Source organism: Eumetopias jubatus, unplaced genomic scaffold (genome assembly GCF_037043125.1).
Source record: "Eumetopias jubatus isolate StellerSeaLion01/CBP00866 unplaced genomic scaffold, mEumJub1_p1.0 scaffold_10, whole genome shotgun sequence".
NCBI classification, from domain to species: Eukaryota; Metazoa; Chordata; class Mammalia; order Carnivora; family Otariidae; genus Eumetopias; species Eumetopias jubatus.
The window spans coordinates 38151469-38173014 of record NW_028274816.1 but is presented as its reverse complement, the minus strand read 5'-3'; the positions used below and the strand labels follow the sequence as shown (position 1 = coordinate 38173014).

At 48.2% G+C, this 21546-nt stretch overlaps 1 protein-coding gene across 1 annotated transcript in view; it reads left to right on the top strand.

Annotated features, from left to right (window-relative positions):
* The window catches only part of ZCCHC14 (zinc finger CCHC-type containing 14), a 55379-nt gene that overhangs the window by 8889 nt on the left and 24944 nt on the right, over positions 1-21546 (top strand). The window contains exon 2 of the mRNA XM_028092218.2: positions 13190-13313. Coding sequence (XP_027948019.2) covers positions 13190-13313 — 124 coding nt within the window. The remainder of the gene's footprint in view (positions 1-13189; positions 13314-21546) is intronic.

Below are 21546 nucleotides of genomic sequence, written 5' to 3'. Positions count from 1 at the left end.
ACAGAATGGCAGTAAACCAAATGAGTATTCATCATGCCAATTAAAGTGTGGTTTATATTCTTCTAGACTTTCAACAGGGACACCAGATTAATTAGAAGGGAGCATTACAGAGTCATGTCCTAATTATTTGGGACTTTTATGTTAACACTTCAGTGGAATTACTAGAAAGAAATTATATCCTCAGGTTTCTTACTGAGTCACAGTGAATCTAATTAAAACATGTATATGTAGGAACGACTTCTGGAAATATAGTCTAGACTAGAAAAAATAACTTTGTGGAAGGAGGAGAATTACTTTATGGGGAAGAGGATCCCTTCTCCCATCTCGTTTGGGCATTTCAACAAAATAAAAAAGCTTGGGACTAATGCTACCAACCTAGCCCTAATACCGTGAATAAAATCAGTGAGACACTTCGAAAGTACCGGGTCCAGGGGTTGTGTGGTGGCGGTGCGTGGTGTGCGTGCCGGACCTGGACACCGTTCGTCCCCTGCTGCGATCGGGGCCTGCTCACTTTCCTCCTGACCGCGGCTTCTGGGCCCATGAGTTTTCTTGTGTGGGCGCTTTTGCAAGGTGTGGGACTTCTGGGAACACTTGTTGTGCAGTGGTTTTTTTTATTTTTAAAAATGAGGTATGAAGCTTGTGAGCTGGTGTCCTACTAATATTTGTATTGACGAGGGTAATTGACCAGTCAAAATGATATTTCTCTTCCAGAATGATCAATAAAGAGAGGAAGGAGAGGACAGGCAGTGAGAGGGAATGATGCCGGTGCTAACAGTTCCGTTTGCTGTGCTCATGCGCTGCTCTGCGAGCTTCCCATGTATTTATTTAGTCCTCAGAACAGCTCCATAGTTCCCATCTGTCTTTGTGCCCATTTTAGCAGTGAGCATTAAGTGTAAGTAATTTGCCAAAGGTGACATTAGTAAGTGGCTATTTTTATTATGTGAAGCCAAAAGTATATTTAACAATGTTTTCACTTCATCATTAAAAGTTAGAGGGAAATGCGAAGATCGTGACATGAGAACAGGGGCCTCTGGGGCTCGCGGGCGCTGGAGCGTGGCGGCCCTGGTGGCCCGCGAGCCCCTGTGCTGTGGTAGGTGTGGACTCCACGGTGTTGTCATTGTCGTGAGAGCACGATGGCTGCCCACGGTGTTCATTCCCGTAGCCCCTCACATATGTGCGCTTCAAGAAGTGCGCACGTTTATGTGTATCGTTTCAGGTGGCTTTCAGTCTTTTGAGTTTCGGTAAATGTGTGATGCTCTGTAACCGAGCCCCTGTGGAGATCTAGAACGTTCCTGTCACTGCTTTTTCCTGGTCAGTTCAGGCCTCCCCCTTCCTCCCACCTTTATGTTTGTTTTTTTTTTTTCCAGTATTGATTAGTGTCCTAGAACTTCATTCAAGTGGAATCATTTTAGCCCTTGGCTCTCGGTGTGCCACGTTGCATTCTTTTCCCTGGTTTGTCTAGGGATCACGAACCCAGATTAACTTTCCACAGCCCGCCTCAGCCCACCTGGATGGGGTGAGTGCTGCCTGGCTTGGCGTGAAGTGTTAAGACTCTTGCACTTGTACTGCGGCCATTTATCCTCTCTGTCCTTCATGCTGTGGTCACCATACCTATTATTTCTACATGTGCTGGACACCCCAGTGATACCAGAGTACCTTTTGCTTTAATACGAATGTATTTTTAAAAATTAAGAAGAAAATATGGTCTTATTTACCCACATATTTGTTATTCTCAGTGCTTTCCATTCCTCACTGAAGAGCCAGTTCGTTACTATGTCCCTTTAGTCAGGAAAACTTTCCTTAAGCATTTTTTGGAGTCTGGGTCTGTGGGTTAGAAATTCCCTTAGTTTTCTTTCATCCAAGAATGTTTGACTTCTACCTGTGTTGTGACAGGGCATTAACCTGGACGTAGGAGTCTTTGTTGACAGCCTTCCCTTTGCATGGAAGGGAGGGGAGGCCGTGGCCCTCCGGTGGCCGCTGGCCCACGCTGGCTCCTCCCGCCGCCCCGGCGTGCGCCCTCGCCATTGGTGTGGGGCTGCCTGGCTGTGAAGCGCCCAGTGCTGTTTGCTTGAATCTGTCTTGTTTGCTGTTCTCTGAACTTATTGGATCTGTAAGTTTATGTCTTTTACTAAATCTGAGAAATTTTCACTCATAATTTTCCATAGTTTTTCCTGTCTCATTTCCTTCCTTTTGGGACTCCCCTGTGGGGATGTTAAGGCTTCTGATATCATTCCACAGGTCCCAGATGCTTTTTCTTTTCTTACCCAGTTTTTTTCTTCTCTCTTTTTTTTTGGGACTGGACACTTTCAGTTGATCTGTCTTGAAATTTTGCAGGTCTTCTATTAATTCCAAACTGCTGTTAAGCTCATCCAGTGGATTTTTTAGTTCAGAAATAGCATTTGTTTCATTTTAGAATTTCTATTTGAATTCTTTTTTATGACTCTAAGGGTTTATTTATTTTTTTTAGAGCAGCTCTAAGTTCACAGATAAATTGAATGTCATAATCATCCAAAGTCTGTGGTTTACGTCAGGGTTCAGTCTTGGTGTTGTACAGGTTATGGGTTCGGACAAATGTGTAATGACGGGTGTCTACCACCGTGGTACCTCCCAGCGTATTTTCACTGTCTTAAAGTCCTCTGGGCTCTCTGCCTTTTCACCACCCCCCTTTAGCCCCTGACCTTTCACCATCTCCATAGTTCTGCCTTTTTCAGAGTGTCATCCAGGTGGGGTCACACTGGGTGTAGACTTTTCAGGTACGCATTTCATTTTCCTCCATGCCTTTTCATGACTTGACAGCTCCTTTTTTATTGCTGAATAATATTCCTTTGTGTGGATGGACACACATATCCGTGTGTTCATTTATGTATTCCCCTACCGCGGGACATCTTGATTGCTTCTTGAATTTTCATATTTTAAGAGTTTCCATTTCTCTCTTGAGATGTTCCTTTGGTTCTTACATCACAAATGTTTGCTTTTCTTTTGTTGAGCTTTGTTTTAACAGCCACTTCATGCTGCTTGCCTCTGATTCCAGCATATGACTCGTCTTGTGCTCGGCCCCGTTTCTCTTTGTATGGTCACGTTCTTGTTTCTTTACGTGTCTAGTAATTATAGATTGCTTCTTGGATTTTGTGAATGAGACACTGTAGAAACCCTGGATTTTGTTTGGTCCTCCTGCAGAGTATCAGGTGGTGGCTTAGTTTGTTTGAGCAGGCAGTAAACTTGGCCTGACTCAAACTCTGGAATGCTCTTCCTCTGTTGAGTGGCATTCGCAGTCTCCGGTGGTTTGGTGTTAGCCTGGCTTCTTGGGTCCTGCCCCACGTGTGCCTATTTCAGGGGCTCACCCAGAGGTGCAGGCAGAATTTATATGCAGAATTAGACATGTTCCCCATCTTTTTTTTTTTTTTAAGATTTGATTTATTTGACAGAGAGCAAGAGCGCACGTGGACGCACAGGTAGAGGGAGGGGCAAAGGGAGAGGGCGAAGCAGGCTCTCCGTGGGGAGCCTGACATGGGGCTCCATCCCAGGACCCCGGGACCGTGACCTGAGCCGAAGGCAGACGCTTCACCGACTGAGCCACCCGGGCGCCCCTAGGCGTGTTTTCCCTTCTAAGGCACTATTCTGTCAGGGACTTCTCCCTCACTTTGCTGCCATTATATTTTACCAGAATTCTGATCTTGGGCTCCTCAAATCAGCAGGACTGTGGAATTCAAGCTGAGCTTCAACTGCTACTTTTTCTGATGTGCCTGCAGCACATCAAACCCACCCAGTACAAATCTCTTTTTCCGAGTGTAGAGCTTCCTTTAGTTTCTGCCTGCTTTTGGTCATGTTCAGTTTCTTGTTCTTTTAATACTTTGTCCAGAGCTTATGGTTATCTGTAGGAAGGTTGGTCTGAATACTCAGCCATTATTTTTTTTTTTAAAGATTTTATTTATTTGCCAGAGAGAGAGAGAGGGAGAGTACAAGCAGGGGGAGTGGCAGGCAGAGGGAGAAGCAGGCTCCTTGCTAAGCAAGGAGCCCGATGTGGGACTCAATCCCAGGACCCTGAGATCATGACCTGAGCTGAAGGCAGACTCTTAACGATCTGAGCCACCCAGGCGCCCCAGTACTCAGCCATTATTGAAAGTAGAACCACCTGCTTTTTATAATCCACATGTTGTGGTAAAATACGGGCCATGTGTTGTAGGAAGGATTAATTCTCTCTAAGCAAGTGTAGCTGTGAAGGAGGGTTTTATAGTAACTGTGACATTTGTCCTTACAAAGAATGAGGCTCAGTGTGGAGGAGAAACGAGCTGGCCTGGTGCCTTGAAATCAGAGTGTTGTTGGAGAATGTCAGTGGGGTGATTATTAGGCGTTCTGGTCCTGAGTAGGTAGGTGCTGGGGAGCTGGAAGTGAGCTGGTGGGGAAGTGTGGAAGGGCGGTGTGGGCTCTGGTCTCCCTGCTATTGTGGGGCTCCTGTGAGCAAATACTGTTTCCCTGTTGGATGCAGGGTCTGGTTGTATCTGCTGTGGGAGGTCAGTCTTGAATTTCTTGACCTCAGTGTCTTTTCTGTTCAGTCCAGTTGAGCCCTTTCTGGCCTGACCTTCCCTTCATGGCTAACCATAGGGGCCTGGTCTCTGACTCTCTGAGCGGCTTTGCCTTGCTCCTAATAGGTGTCCAGTCAAGACTCATTAAGTGCAACTTGTGGCTTCTGTCGAAATAAAACCCAAGGGCATGTTTTACTGACACTTGGTGCACCTTTGATATGCTCTTGTTCTCATCCAGATGCTTCCTGGTCATTTCTAGCTTGTTTTAGTGCTTGTCCTTTCCCATCCTGGATGTCTAAATGCTCTGTGACTGAACTCCTGTCATGGCCAGTATCTCACGGGGGTCATAAAACAACCATCTTAATGTGCTAACAGCTCTGAATGGTTCATCTCAGTAGTTGCATATTATATTGGGAACCAAAATGGTCATTATAGCAGAGTTTATTTATTAGTATTAGACACTGAGCCAGTTTCTCAAAGAAATCCCCAATATTTAAACTACTTGTGACCAAAATAGGCATAACAGTGCTGGGTGCATATGCCCTTAACGTCAGAAGTCTTGAAGGTGGCGCGTGCGGATTGAGGCCCTGCCTTAGCGGGCTCCGTGCCGTGGGGGAGGGGCTGCGGCCCTGCACCCGAAGCTCTGGCTACTCTTCACCATTTTCCATAGCACACTGGTCACATGATGTAAGCATTTCTGGAAGGGAAAGGAAAGAGCTTCCTGGATGCATTGTTCTACATTCACATGCAGTGTTGTCCTCGAGTTTATTAAGATTCGGTTGTTCCCATATGGCTGTGCCTTTTTAAATTCTTGTCAGTTGTCGCTCCTTCCTGCTAACGTTGTACCTTCCTCTAGCAACCATTGGTTTCTTTTACTCCCCTGTCCTCACCTGAAATTTGCGCCTGTTCTCTGGAGAACACACCAAGCCTGTTGGCACTGTGTTTAAAGTGACCGTCTGAGATGCTGGTTGTGTGGCTGTTCCGAGGGAAGAGCCTTCCTGCCACACCTCCTCCTCCTCTGACCTGGGCCATGGTGGCTGTTTGTGGAGCACCTGCTATGTGACTGGCTCCACAAGAGCCACTTTCTGGGTACTAGCTGCTCTAATCCTGCACAAGCCAAGGAAGTGGATTAGGGTGCTACTTGAACCCCTTTTCTGTAGGTTTGCGTAGCTAGAAGTGTCATCTTTAGCCACCTAGGGCCCTTGACTTTGAATGCATGCTGAGTCTGCCCTGCAAGTCTCTGGGCAGGGATCCTGGGCACTCGCAGAGCTGTTTGTAACTGACCCCGCCCCCCAGGTTCTAGTTTAATTGGTCTGTTGGGGCTGCCCTGCAGTCTGAATTTGTAAGAGCTTCTCGGTGTGCACGCGAGTGTGCACGGGTGTGCACACTGAGGCCTGGGAACTCCTGGGAGAGGCTGCTCTGCTCTGAAGGCTGCTGGTGGAAGGACTTGGTTTTGTAGTCATTTTGCTGGAACTCATCTAGCAAAGTACTTGGTACCTTTTGCCGAGATTTTGAGCAGTAATCTTTCTCTTTTTTAATGACTACAGCTCTAGGGTAAGAAATTTTAAAAGGAATGTTTTTTCGTGGAGAACGGTTTCTGGTTAGCATTGGCTTTCACTTGGCCTAAGTCAGCAAATAGCTTTCACTACTAAACTATCTATTTTCCTTTTCTGGTTTTGAGAGACACGTAATTACTATTTTAGTGAAATGCTTACAAATCACTTTTCTTTTTGATTTTATGTATTTTTTTTCCCACTGAGTTAAAAGTGTTTAACAGATGATACTCTTTCCTGTATGGAGGTGGGTTGCTTGGAAAACAAACTGAAAATAAATGAGTCTGTTTGTCGACACTCCGGAGCTCGTGTCTGTGCTTGAGGGCCCCGGCCCCCGCTGCCCCTTGATATTCATAAGCTTCAGGCAGGAAGGCCTCCTGCCTCAGGGTTCCACACTTTCCGTTTCTGGGCCTGAGAGGCCCCTCCTTGCTGGGCCGGCTCCCCCAGTTTGGCCTCACCCGAGCGGTCCCTGCACCACAGAGTCCGTACCCTGCCCCTTGGAGTTGCCTTAGTTGTTTGTTGCCGGGTCTGCCCCCCACGTCCGGTCCCCCGGCAGCATCTGCCCCACCTGTCTGGGCCATTCAGCACCTCAGAGTGAACCATCGGTTTTATTTTATTTTTTTAATTTTAAAGATTTTTATTTATTTATTTAACAGAGATAGAGAGCACAAGTAGGCAGAGCGGCAGGCAGAGGCAGAGGGAGAAGCAGGCTTCCCGCTGAGCAGGGAGCCCGACGCGGGGCTCGATCCCAGGACCCTGGGACCATGACCTGAGCCGAAGGCAGCTGCTTAACAACTGAGCCACCCAGGTGCCTGGTGCCATTTGGTTTTAGAAGCTGCTTCTGTTTTCCTGTGTTGTGTTCCTGTCTTGTAGGAAGTTACTTACGCTGAGACTTAGTAGCTTCTAACTTTTGTTTCTGGTTCTAATAGTAACCGTTCCTTGCAGAAGAATTGGAAAATAGAAAAATACCTTTAGAAAATCACCCAAAGATACTAAACGTTATTAGTATTGTGGTGTTTTCTTCTGTCTTCAGTGCCTGTGTGCATGCACTGGTGACATGTTCCGCTTCATCCCCAGGATCTGAGTGTGAGCATCCCCAAGCCTTTTGTTTTTTAAAATTATCTTTTAAAGGCTGCATAATATTTAATCATATGGGTGTGAATTTATTTACATGTTTAGATTATTATTAGTCTTACTGGGTGTTTCTGTCATTTGCAGATACGTATATATTTTGCTGTTTTAAAGCTAAGTTGAACCTCCTTGTACACAAACCTATGACTGTATCACTGATTGTGTTCTTAGGATAGATTATTCCCAGACAGATTAGTAGATCCAGAGCTCCTGTATTGGCATAATAAAAGATTGCTACATACGCCTAGTTTTTGTGAAGACAGTTGACCCATTTTGCACTTGCTCTTTGGGGCTGAGATTGCTCCCATTGTAACGGTAGGAACATTGACTCTTAAGAATGTTTTGTCGAACTGTACTTCAAATGATAAATGATCTTTCTAGCTGCTCCGTGCTGTTTTTAGAATAGGTGATCACTGGTCTTGGTGGAGTCCGTGTTTCAGTGGCTTGTCTGTTGAGAGAAGGTAGCCCCCAGCTTCCGGTGAGGGGCCACGGAGAGTGGTGGCGTGTGGAGCTCTTCCCAGGTGGGCGTGGCCACAGACCGTTGAGTTGATGTGCGCTCAGGACGAATCAGCCTCGTGGAAGCGGTTCTCTGCCAGGACATCAGAGGTGTGTGTCTCTTCCAGGTGTCCTCGCGGAGCCGGTGTCCCCCGGGGCACTTCTGCCTCTCCCACCATGTCCCAGCCAGACTGGTGGCCAAAGGAACAAGAGCAGCTGACGTTCTGTTGAATATTGACTGCCCAGCACTCTTACTTTAAGTGCATTTTTTATATGAAGTGGGCACCGTTATCCCCACTTTGCACTGGGGGAGACTGGACCTGAGCGACGTGGATCCTGGCTGCCCATCACAGCCAGCAGGGGCTGCTGGAACAAGTGCTGTGGCCTCTGTAAGGGGCTCTGCTCTCCCTGGATTTGACCCACACCGACCAACTCGAGAAGCTTGATAGCTGCAGGACTGCCCCCTACTGGTCGGGTGACCTTGGGGGGAATCTCCTGCTGTTCCAACTGGAGAGAGTTACAAGGGTTGAGTAGGTTGGCGTGGTTACAAGCAGATTGCATCCATGATAAGAAAGGTATAAAGTGTGCTCATAATTCTAGTCGCTCTCGTTTTTTATTCTCCATGGCCTCTTCCCATATGTTCACATCTCGGGCATTCCGTGCACAGCAGTTTTAAGCTGAACTGCTGTCTTTTTTTTTTTTTTTTAAGATTTTATTTATTTATTTGAGAGAGAGAATGAGAGACAGAGAGCACTAGAGGGAAGAGGGTCAGAGGGAGAAGCAGACCCCCGCTGAGCAGGGAGCCTGATGTGGGACTCGATCCCAGGACTCCAGGATCATGACCTGAGCCAAAGGCAGTTGCCCAACCAACTGAGCCACCCAGGTGCCCAAGCTGAACTGCTGTCTTAACCGCCTCTTGGTGGCACAGCCTAGCTCGCCATCTCGTTCCCAGCCCTGCGCACAGCCGTCGTCTTATTTACAGCCCTCAGGAACAGCACTTCATTGTTACTGTGTGCATCACTGCAGGGGAGAAACCTCACTGCAGGAGAGATGCCATGTTGAATGTGTCTGGGTGTATCTGAGGGTAGAATCTGGAACTAACTTCATGGTAGGGGAAAGGCTGGCCATCGTCTTTTTGTAGGAGTTCCCCTAAGAGATTCTTCGGGGGGGGCCTCACCATTGAGAACCATCACCTTGGGAATAAATACACGGGGCTCTCCTGTTGCCTGCTGCAGCACCTTCAGTTTCTTAACCTTGATTACTGAAGATTTGTTTATATTACAGCACAACTGGGATACTGAGACTTTGGTTTTCCAGCATATTCACTATTGCTTTGCCAGATTTTTCTTAAAAACTCCCTGCCATCGCTCAGATGTTGAACGTTTGCACGCTTGCTGCATGCCTTGCACTCTGCCTGCCTCTGTCCCATCCAATGACTTTGAAAGATCTTTAATGAAATCGATTTTCAAAAATGAAACCTCTCTTCTAACAGTTGTGGTTCTGGTCCCTGAGTATTAAAGTGAGTTTTCCACACAAAGCCTCAGGCAGCCTGTGTTCTTCTGGTCTCTCTGGTCAGAGGCCAGCACTGAGGGAACCTTTGAGGAAAGCATCTATTTGAGGGAGCGGACGGACGGGCAGGAGCCTCGCTGCTGGCCCACCTCACATCTCCAGGCTGATGTGCTACGCTTTGGCATCTTTGTCCCTTACCCTTGGAAGGGGCCTCGGAGTTCGTCTGACCTCATTTTCTGTGCAGAGCTGGGGTTCCGTTTCACATCCCACCTGAGGGGAGGTGGTTTGGCCTTTGGACGTTCTGACCACGGTGAGCTGCTTCATCTTGAAACAGTCTTGCAGCGCCTGAGAGGAATGCAGAGTCTCAGGCCCCTCCTGACCTTCTCAGTCAGAACCTGCACTTTAGAAACTGTGGAAGCCTTGTGCACGTGGAAGTTGGGAGACCGAGTCATGCCAGTGAGAGGGCTAGCGCTCAGAGCTGGGGCGTCAGCTGCTTGCATCCCAGGCTGGCACTGTCTCCCCGCGTGTGCAGCCCCTGTCGGACCACATCACTTTCCTGGAGGCACCCCAGACTGGAGCATGTGCCTCATGCCTAGGAACATGCTCCAGAGTCCGATTTCATTCATGCTCACGGCTCGGTCAATCCTGTGTTAGATCCGGTGAAATATTGTGCTGGTTGTGTAGTGTGTCACTGAGAACGCAGACATTTTACTTTGAAGTAGGGGTGCTGTTTTTGTCCAGTTAATTCTGATTTCACTAAAACTTGGTGAAATGGTCAGATTTTTCAGACACCCATTAGGTGCCTGTGTCATATAAGGTGCTGTTCGAAGTCCAGAGGGTACAGCAGCGAACAAAACAGACAAAAAGTCCCTACTTTATTGAGCTTTGAGGGGGCCTAAGAAGGTCACACAAGCGTAGACGTGACATCTGTGAGGGGTCCGTGCAGATGCGTATGGGGTCTGGGGGGCCCTCCAGGCAGATCCTGGCTGCCAGGCGCACCCCGGTGGCCACAGTGGGTTGAGTGGAGGGGAGAAGTGAGAGGTGACAGGTCCCCTGTAGGTCGTGGCAGAGGCTGTCTGGAGGTGGGACGGTGATCAGCTGGTCCCGGGGGCACAGGAAGTGTCCATTGAGTGAGAAAGCGAGGTGCTCACAGGACAGAAGACTTGGAACTTCATGGAAGCGGCTGAGTCGGGCTGGTTGTTGGAGAGCATCTTCTTGTTGCCCTTCCAGCCATAGCAGGAGGCGACATTTGGAACTGATCAAGTCTTTTATTCTCGTGTCCATCAGGCTCATGACTGGAGCGCCGCTTGTGAGCGTGAGTCAGAGAGCATCTGAGTTGAACTGCGGAGGTCACATGGGGCAAATTAACTTAACCAAAAATAACCCCAAACACAGCATTTCTGGGAAATGCAGGGGAAGAGAGCTTTCAATGTAAACAAAGGAGCAAAGTCAAGATAAAGGCTTGGTTGGAAAAAGTGAGCATTTGGAAAACTAGGAAGAGACACTCTGGTAAAACACAGTGAGGCAAACAAGTATTTCTTTTCTGCTGATTATAATTTTAAAGAGTTTTCTTTTCCATGTTTGTGTTGTCGGCATGGCATGTGCTTCCATAGTGTGACTCTTAGGCTTTCCCCTTCTCCTGGGAACGGTGGTGCATGGACCTACACCCTTACCCATCCTGTCAGCCCATGGAAGGAGCTTCCTGTCCCCCCGGGTGACACCTGGTCCTCACAGGGGCTGACCAGACAACAGGCCTCCTGTGCTTTGCACTCTGGCTGAGGGGCCCAGTGCACAGGACAAAAGAACACCATGACCAGTGTCCAGGCCCCACTCCAGAAATTCTGATTGGGTGGGGGTGGGAGACACACGTTCTTGCTGGGCCTCGGGAGTTCCCCACGCCTCGAGGTTGAGAACCACCCATCCAGTGCAGTTGTCTGTACCTACCAGGCTGTGCTCGAGGCAAGCATCCTGGCTGGGCTGTGTTCTCTCCCTGCCCCTGCTTCGACCCTTCCAGAGGCAAGAGTCCGGAGGCTGGTTTTCTGTTTAGGGTGCTTTCGGGTGGGCATGGGTGTGCACATCTGCGTGTGCGGGTTCATCACTAGCAAGGTTGGCACTTCTGTGGTTGGTTGTCCGGACAACTCAGCCTCACCCTTTTGCAGTTGAGGACTTAGACATACTTCCCAAGGGAGCCCGGAGGACATGGAGGCTCGTGTGAGCCAGGCCAGAGCCGATGGCATCTGCTGTGGTTAGGTTTATTACAAGAGTTAAAAATGTTAATCTCCTAAGTTGTTTCCCAAAGTGATATTTACTGTTTGGAACTAAAAGTCTTGCCCTTTCATTAATTACTCGTAAGTGTTGGTTCTGTTATCTTATTTAATAGGAAAGAAGTTCGTTCCTGGAATACTCTGATCATTGGATGACACTTTGCTGAGTCTGAGGGAAATAATCCATTTTTGTTAAATGACAAATATAAGTAATTTAAATTTTAACTGTCTTGATAATATCTTGGTAGTGTTATCCAAAAAACTGACTTTTTAGAGGAGTCTTGGTGGCTAGGATTTATTTCCTTGGGCTCTGTGAACTTCCACATTCTGCTACACTGTGCTGGGGGCATATGCGGAGGCCTCCCTGCAGTGGCTTTGACGTGCGTGGGTGGGAGGGGAGAGGGCTTGCTGGGTACCCGGCGTGTGCAGTCTGTCCGGAACATAGTGGCTGTCGCCGTGCTGCAGGCGTGGGGGCATCTCTGGCCTCTCCTGCTGGCCCTCTGCCTGCTCTGGGCTCCCAGGCTCCTCCGATGGGCCCCGCCCCCTGCCTTCCAGCGAGTGACGCTGACTAATGAAAACCAAGGGCCAGCCAGGCGTGCGTCTGGTCGACTCCACATCAGGATGGAGACCAGTGGTCACAACCTTGCCCCTTCTTTGTATGTGTAGCATAGTGTTTCTCACCCTTTAAAACTCACACGTGTCTTGATAAACTTTAAAATCTTGACTCTCCTTTGAAATTTTGCTATATATTAAATTGTGACTCTGAGGAAGTCAAATCATCGGTCACTTTCATTCTTCTCAAGCCTACAAGTACTCAATAAATTTTGGCTGTAAACTTTTTAGGTACTGGTCCTTGATAAGGGGGAAAAATGAAAGTGCTTGCCCCCACCGCAGGCGCCCCGGGGGCTCTCCTCTCTTCTGCGATGTCACTGCGGCTCACCATGTGCCGTCTCCTCCCTGCTCTCCTTCCCGCCTCTGGCCGTGTGTTTGCACAGACACGCTGGCGGCAGGCAGAGAGCAGGAGGACGGGAAGCCCGCGTGAACTTGGTGGGGTTCTGAAGGGCTGCTGTCGCAGGGGCCGGGCACCCGCCGACCTTGGTCTGGTCGGGGCTGTATGCTCAGCTGTTTCGGAGGCTGTCCGCTTTGCACTCTTACAGAAGCTGCTGCTGTGAGCGTCATCCCCCCCCCTTTTCTCACGTGTAACTTTGTGTGACGAATTCCTAGAAGTGAGATTGTAGGGTAACGTTAGCCTGTGTACCCCATGTAGATCCAGTTGTAGTCTCTTCTTGACTGTTCTTTTTAGAGCATTTGTGACTTCTTCAAGATTTATAGGACAGCGTCAGGTCCAGCTGTGTAATTAATTTTATAGGGAACTCTATGATTTGAACAAACAAAATACAAAGTTTTACCGCAGAGGGGGGTATGTAGCTCGCAGAAGCTCGGCTGAGCCCGTGCAGGCGCACGAAGCAGCGGCACAGCCGAGCTCCCACGTGCATGCACACTTAACCTGGCTGGTTTTAAGTTTCAGCGGTGAGGAGGAAATGGGTGCAGGAAGTGCTCATTGTTACGGTATTGTATAAGTAGTGTTTTATATAAAATTTTTACATGAAAATTGAAACTACAATAAATATCAGTGGCTTTAAGGTAACAGTGAAAATCATTCCACATGGACCAGATGGAAGAAAATAAGATGATTTTTTTTTTGTCCTCCCAGGTGACTCCAAGAACTGAGGCCCCCGTCAGCAGCGTGAGTAATAGTTTGGAGAACGCACTACATACATCGGCACATTCCACGGAGGAGTTGCTACCCAAGAGGACTGTGGGGAAACACTCCAAAGGTGAGTCCATCTGTGGGAGGGCTCCAAGGGAAAGAGGTGCACCAGGGTGTGGAAAGCAGATCTTCGTGATGCTCTGTGGTTAATTACTTTGAGATCTTTCATCAGCTGTGGTCTTTTGTATGGTATGCTATTTTTCTAAATTGTACAAGTAATATATGAACATATCTTGGCTGTAAAAGTCTTAAATACTGATGTTTATTAAGGGAAAAAATGAAAGTTGTTGCACTCTCCTCCCTGCCCCATACCAAATAAGTCCTAAATTCTAGAGAAGGACTATCCTGTAGAACTTTCTGCAGAGATAATGGAATGTTCTCTCTCTGCACTAACTCAGGTGCCATCAGCCACATGTACCTTCTGAGCACTTGAAATGAGCCTCATGCAACCAAGGACCTGAAATTTTATTTTTATTTCCTTTGCATTGGAACTGCGATAGGTCCGCGTGGATAGGGGCCACCATATTGGACAGCACTGCTCTGGAGATGGCAGAGGGTACGTCTCCGATGAAGTTGAGTCTTCTTGGTTCTTGGCTCAGCTGGACAGTCAGAGTGTCTCACTTAACCATACAGTTGTAGTCTGAGTGGCGGTGTGGGGACTTCCCAGGAGGCGAGTGCAGGTGACATGTGGGACTCGTGAGGGCCAGGACGGGCCCAACTTGGCCCTGTGACCAAGCGGCCCAGGGCACTCAAGGCCACCCACCTCCTCCTTCACTGGCCTCTGTTCCCCTTTTGTTCATGTCTCAGGCACAGTGTACCTCACGGATGCTTCATAAATACTTCGTTTTTAAAATAAAGCCCCATTCTGAGAATCACAGAGCCAGCTGTCCCTGACTTAGGTCATAGGCTGGAAGTAGCCAAATTCTAACTGCTGCCCTGTGTTCATGTGCATAAACGCGTACTGGTACTAAAACTGTGAATCCTCGTAGGTCCGCTCCTAGATGGGGCCGTTGTTGAGAAGATGCAGCAGGGCTTCACCTCCCTGGGTGAATAGTTGTCACTCAGGCATAGGGACTTTTCTACCCTGACACTGCCCTTGTCCTTTTTCCTTAGACGTGTCACCCTGGGAGAAGTGCCTTCCAGTGAGGTGTTGTGTCCTTTGTCCCTCGACTGTCCAGCAGGGGCCTCTGCCCTGCACCCTCCTCGTGTGGGGGGGCGGCCTCCTCTTTTCTTCCCCATAGTGCTTTTTCCTTGAGACATAATTATCAAGATCCTCATTCCTATCTTTTAAATATAATTGCAAGATACGTGACTGTTCTCTCTCCGTCCCTTGTCCGTGTGTGGTGGTGCTGAGAGTCCCAGGGGAGCCGGCTTTGGTATCACGTGCAGCACACGAAGCATAGTGAGCCAGGTGTTGTCAGTCGTCCACTGTGTTCTCCATTCAGTGGTTCTAAGTAAGCAGTTTCTTCTGCCCAGAATTTGGCAAGCAAGCGAAGTTGGTTTTCTTCGTCACGCTTCTCGTGATGCTCTGCTGGGCCTGGGCGGTTGCTCTTGGCAAAGCCTAAAGTCACTGCAAGTGTTATTACTATAGAGTTTTCTCGCTGTCTTTTCTGTATTCTACTTGTATCTTGATTTTTCTCTGCTTCCTTGGAAGTCCTCAGCGATAAAAGAGGTCAGACTTCCATTTGTTTTGTATAAAAGTTCAGGCGATAACACGGAGGACAGCCAGAAACTGACTGCTCTCGTCAGATGGCGTTCAAGGTGGTGGTCGTATTTCCCTGTGCTCTTTCTTGTGAGGATTTTCAAGTATGGGTGTAGAGGGACGGGGGCAGCCGTTCCTGGCGTCTGGCTTCAGTGGCAGGTATGGGCTGTGCACTCCTCAGGACCGCCACGTGGCACTGCCGGACTCGCCTGGAGAGAGCTCAGAGCCCACGTGTTCCGGCTTGCCGTACTGATGCGTAGGGAAGCATCTGTGACATGCAGAGTGAGGTTGAAATTACTTGTAGTGATGTGCTCGGTGAGAGTTCTATAACTTGGTTTTCTGGGTTGGAGGAGTTAGTTTTTAGAATTGTCCTCGTGTGAGACTGGGAGTCTCCGCAAGCTTAATGATACCACAGACTGCTTAGCTGCAGTCCTAAAACCTGGTCTCCAGACTGCTTTGCATTCTTAAAACTTACGGATTCTAAAGAACTTTTGTTTATGTAGGTTATACCTATAGATATTTATCATATTAGAAGTTAAAACTGGGATTTTTTTTTTTTTCTTGAATAAATGCTTTTTGTCGTGTACCACTGTGGTTTTTGTGTTTGTTGTGCGGCAGCTTTATGACACAGGGTAATGTCAAAGTCAAGCTCCAAAAGTCTTGTCCTGTTGGTGACACAGAAGATTAGAGTAGGAGTTCTGATAAGAAGCATGACCGTAAAACCCGGCTTCTGGAAGACCCGGTAGCAGGCTGCCTTGCTCGTGCCGCACTGGGGATCGAAGGTGCGTTTGGAATTGAGGTGTTTGTATCATTTTAATTTGTCTGTTGGCTCTTTCAACATTTTATTAAGACTTTGAAACATACAATAAAGTTCAGAGAATTTTACAGTGAACGCCTACCATCCAGATTCCATAATTTCATTTTATTTTACCTGCTTCTTCCCTTATCTCTCTCTCCATCCATGAAGACATTGCATTTTTTGGTGCATTTCAGAGTAAGTTGTTCTGTTGACTTTTTTGCTATGTTTTTGTGCATTATTATTATTTGTTGAAACTGGTTGTTTGCAACCTTCCTCAGCCAACGAGTCTCATTTGAAGCACAGAACAGAGTTGTCTGAGTGATGGTTTCTCATCCCCTAAAGAAAGAGTGACCTGGACACATAGTCAAGCTGACCGTCCCACAGGGCTTCTTTCAGACAGCAGGGCTCAGCTCTGTTTGAGTCCCCGTCGAGGGAAGCTACAGGGATCACAGCACACATCTGTCACTTTTCAGGCCTTGCCTTGAATTCATAGCCAACCACTGGATGCAGAGCGTGAGAACCGTGCAGCGTGCCCAGTGGTGAACTGAAGCCCGGCGTGCCGGCCCACGGGGGTCCACTGTTCAAAGTGCAGGAAGGTTTTTGGCCTCTTGATGTCCTGTTGATGGCAGAGAATCGGCCGTGGTGGAAGTATTTACGCCTTGGAAGCGGGTACAGGCCGCAGAGGAGGGGCTGTCCCGCAGCCAGCCATGACACCTTCTACAGAGGTCCGCTGCAGTAGCCCCCCCACCCCCAGCCTGTCCTGTCTGCTGTGGTTGTGTCCGCCCCGTGCACGCGTGCTGTGCACCCACAGCCCAGCTCTGGGAAGAGCAGGTGGTTCCCTGTGACCCGTGAGCCCTGGCACCCTGACTTCAGCACCCTCCTCTCTCAAGCTGTCATGAGAGGTCACGACAGGTCAGCTCTTATCTTCGCTTGGCATATCTGATCCACCCCGCCCACCACCACCACTCTGTCCTTTCTTGTTTCTTTCCGTTTTTAAACCGTGGACCATCCTACATCCGGAGGCGTTGGGGTGACGTACTCCGTTGGTCTCCTGGTAACACACGTCCTGGTTCTCCTTTTGCCTCTCTGTCTGCTCGTTCCCTGTGAAACCCCCCTTCTGTCTGCCCCTGAGATGCTGGTGCTGTCTGGCCTCCTCTCTGGTGTCCACTCACGCTCCGTTTGTCTTCTGTTCACCTGTTGATGACTTTGAGATCTGAGTGCTCAGCTGAGACCCCTGCCGGGAACCCCGAATTGCTGTGGATATTTCCATTGAGGTGGCCTGCTGGCGCCTCTGCTGTGTGCCCGGGATGGACCCATCACTCCCATTGCCGCCCCTAAAAGGGGTTTCCAGTATACGCGATGGGTGCCGACCTTCCGGCGTTTGGAGCCACACCTTCAGGCCCACCCCAGCTCCCTGCCCCCCACGAGCGGGCTCAGCCTCACAGCCCTGGCGGGTGTGGCTCTGCGGGGCCATCACTGTGGCCGCCATCCTGGTTCAGGCCTCCAGCCCCTCTGCCACCTGTGGGTTCTCCTGTCTGGTCCATCCCCAAGCAGGGACCCGCCCTGCAGCTGGACCACAGTGCCCCTACTTAGGAAGCTTGTCACGGGGCTTGCACTAGGTGCCCCCTCAGTGTGTGTGTGTGCACCTCATTGATGTCACAGGCCTGTGAAGTAGGGGCCAGTCTTCCTTTTGTTCAGGGACTCAGTAACTACCCAGGGTCACTGAGCTGGAAAGTGTCATATTTCTAACGGAACTGGTCTGACAGCAGAGCCTACAGGCTTACCTTGACCTGCCTGGAGGAGGCCTGCTGTGGGGTTCGTGGGGTGTGTGGGGTTTGTGGGTCGGCCTCATCTTGTCCTCGTATGCCCACTCTGGTCTCCTGTCACTCCTCTGGGTTGCTGGCTCTAGCCGTGAGCACACTTCCTCAGACGCCCTGCCCTGTCCTGCCTGGGCCTTGATCACCACGTCCCTCTGCTCAGATGGGCTCTTCCCTTTGAAGCCCACCTCTCATGTCACTGCTGTGAACTTTGTAATTTTTGTGTCACTTATGGTTAGTGCTGTGCCTGGAACATACTAATGCTGAATAAAATGTTTGCCTTAATATTTAAATAAGTGAAAAACCCTTGGACCCTTAGATTCAAGTGCCATATCACTAACCATTCAAATAGAATATATATGTTTTCATTTGCTACTTTTGCTACTTGAGAAGTACCTTTTATCAGCTTTATATTTTCTAGATCGTGCCATGTACTACTCTTGTTTCTATTTATATTTCTAGAGAATTAACAAATTAAATTAACGCAAGGTAGCTAGATGATTAAAAAAATCAAAGAAAAACAAATAAGGGAATTCTTATATATAACATGATATGTCCCAGAAAGATGATGTCAGAGAGGAGGCTCAGGTTAATCAGTGAAGTAGTGAATGCTCAGATTTTAACAATAGCTGAAAAACGGCTTCTAAAAATGATCCTCACTAACACGGACAACCACACGGAAGGGAGAAGGTCTGTCGATACATGAGGAATATTATTATCCAGCTGAGACCTTTAAGAATATAGTTTTTCAATTTTTAGATGAAAACTAGATTTCAGTAATAAAAATTTAAGCAGGAAGCATCTTTTTTTTTTTTTAAAGATTTTATTTATTTATTAGAGAGAGAGAGTGCGCACAAGCAGGGGGAGCAGAAGCCATAGGCAGAGGGAGAAGCAGGCTCCCCGAGAGCAAGGAGCCCGATGCGGGGCTCCATCCCAGGACCCTGAGATCATGACCTGAGCCGAAGGCAGACGCTTAACTGACTGAGCCACCCAGGCGCTCCTAAGCAGGAAGCATTTCAAATGTTATTCTGGTTCAGTTTCTTTATTTTAAGTAGGAGGACATTGAGTTATTCTGTATAGGACTCGGGAGAAGGAGGTGTTTGTGAGGGGTAGGGGGGGTGGATGATCATGCATCTTTCCTCACAGTCATAAATGATACACTTCTGACTTTGAAAGCTTGTAGTGTAGTTTTGGTAAGTTTTGAAGTGGTTTCCTATGTGGGGCACATAGAAATTAAACTGACCAAAGATACATGGAAATCAAGTAAAGGATCTATGGAAGAAAAGTACCAACTACTCAGTTTTTTCCAGAAGAGTTTAGGGTACAAAGGGAAGTTTCAGAAGAGTGACTCATTCTTGGAACACATTAAAGCTATTACCTATAGGTGTCTGAGATCTACGTGTGATGTGACAGTCAGCTCTCGTAAATCACTTGAAGATGCTTGGCAGTGAGGGTGACCCTTAGAACATGGCCGTTTGAACTGGGAACTCCCAGGGCTGCAATGGCGAGAATGTGTTCCTGGTCCTGGGCTTGTCGCTGCCGGCTGAGAGGCCTTTGGGTCTGGCTCAGCCCTAAACCGTCTGTGACTTTTTGTCACCCCTGCCCCCATTCAGATGCCCAGTCCTGCTTCAGGATGTTTGGAACCCCTCCCTGGACTGCTTGAGCAGTGCCTTTGTATTTCTCTCCCACACAAATTCCCTCCCACATTTTCCAGTTACATTAGCGTACTGGTTTTTGAAATTAGGTATCGATTCAATGATAGAAGTGGTAGTTCAGTGCAATTAGATGTTTTATTGAAGGCCATGTGGTCTGACTTGTAGGACTGGAGGCAGATTCCTCCTGTGCATCTTGAATGAGAAAAGAAGGAAAGTTAAAACAAACCATCTTAAAAGGAGAACGCACATCCCACTTTGCTTTCTCAGTTCAGCATGAGCGAGCCAGCTGGCCTAGACTCGGGTACCTTTGCCTGGACCCCGTCAGTCCTCGACAGATGTGCCTGCATATGCCAGTCCAGACCCCAGCCCGTTTCTCCCCACATAGGAGCCCTCCTGCCTGGTCCACCTTCCAAGTGCGCCTCTGTGGCCTTTCTGTCTGGGAGTCGTGGGTGATGCGAATCTCATCCCTACATGATGGATTGATTTCTAGCTCCTCAGACCTAGCCATGATTGCTTGCACTCTTCAGAAAACCGTTGAGACTTGTACATGCCAGTTAGATGACCATCTGTAGGACTGACCAGGGCAGTGTGAGGAACAGGGATCTCACTATATCTACCAGGAGAGAAGTGGATCGTAAACAGATGTTTGTGTACATATGGGAATGAATACCCTTTAAAATCGTGAAACTACATTATGGAAGTTTGGGATAAATACTCATAATTCCACCACCAAACCCAGTGATCCTTGTCAGCTTTGATAACTTATTTTTCATCTTTCTTTTACATTTTAAACAGCTATAGCCATGTTACACATACAATTTGTAATTTTTTAGTTAATATTACAAGCTCTTTTCATGTTTTTGTTCTTGAAATCATGGTCTTTAACGTGAGCTCCAAAATTGAGAACATGTTTGACCATCTTTGAAGCGTAATGGAAGACCCCTAGCCCCCACCCCGCATCAGCCACTATTGCCCCCACACCCACTGCAGATGTCTCCACAGGGACAAGTCCACTGCCGGTGAAATAGCAGAGCTCCCCTGCGGTGCCTGGTGCCCGCACATGCTGCCCGTGGGTGGTGTAGTGGCGCCGCTCGCTCCGATCGCCGTCCTGGACAGGCCTCCCAGGATGCAGCCACAGAGTTCCAGGTGCCTCTGTTCCTTGCAGACAGCTGGAACAGCGTTCATCTGTTTTCCACATTCTCCTGTCCAAAGATGAGTCACTTCCGCCTTCAGTCCAGTTGGGATTTTCTCTCTTGACTTTTTTTCATAAATCCTAATATTATTCAGTCCTGGGACATTTAGGTGCACTTTGCTGTCCTGTGGCCAGGGAAAATGCTGACTATATTTTTCTGTGTTCATTGACTTCGTATGTTCTATTGTTTAAAAAGGGGGAAGATCTAGGTTAGAGTGATGTCATTGTGGGTCAGTTTTTAAAAAATGCCTATTGGGAAAACATAAAAGCTGTTTATTTGCTGACAGTCTGATGGAGGAGGCCAGACAGGAACAGCGAGTGGTTTCACTGAGTGAAAATAGGGAGGTATGCAACCTCGAAATGTGTGTTCTTTGTTTTGCCAGAAAGGAAACTTTTTTTTTAAGTAATTCCTTCCTGTAAGGTGCTATTTTAAGCTTAAAATACTTCAAACCGAATGGCTTCTCGTATCTCCCGAGATGCATATCGACCCTGAGGCCACTTTACAAAATTAGGGAGGCCTCAGAGAGAACCGTTTAGCAGGTAAAGGGTCTTCTCTGAAACAGCCAGTAACCTCTGCGAGTGAGGACCCATCTGTCACGTTTGCTGCCCTGTTCGCAGCCCCTAGAATTTGACCTTGTGCACAGTAGGAATCTGATAGGACATGTTGGTGAGTGAACAATTGTTGGTTTTAGAGCAAGGATCGCACATTTTTCTGCACAGATCCAGATAGTAAATATTTTTGGCTTCGGGAGGCATAGGGTCTCTGGCACAATGGCTGGGCTCTGCTGTCGTGGGGTGGAGGGCAGCCACTGACAGTATGTAAACAAAAGGCGTGGCTGCATGCCAACGAAGCTGTTTACACAAGCAGGCCCAGGGCAGCCTCCAGTTGGCCAGCCCCGCTTAGACCCGTGCTGTCCAGTGGAAGTCTCTGTGATGACCGAATGTTCTGTGTACTGCACAGCATGGCAGCCACTAGCCCCACCTGGCTGTGGAGCACTTAGGATGGGATTACTGCAACCAAAGAAGTGGATTTTTGATTCTGTTCGGTTGTAATTAATACAAATGTAAATAGTCACATGTGGTTAGTTGCTGCGGTGTTGGGCGTTGCAAGGTTAGAACCTTCCCCGAAGCACGT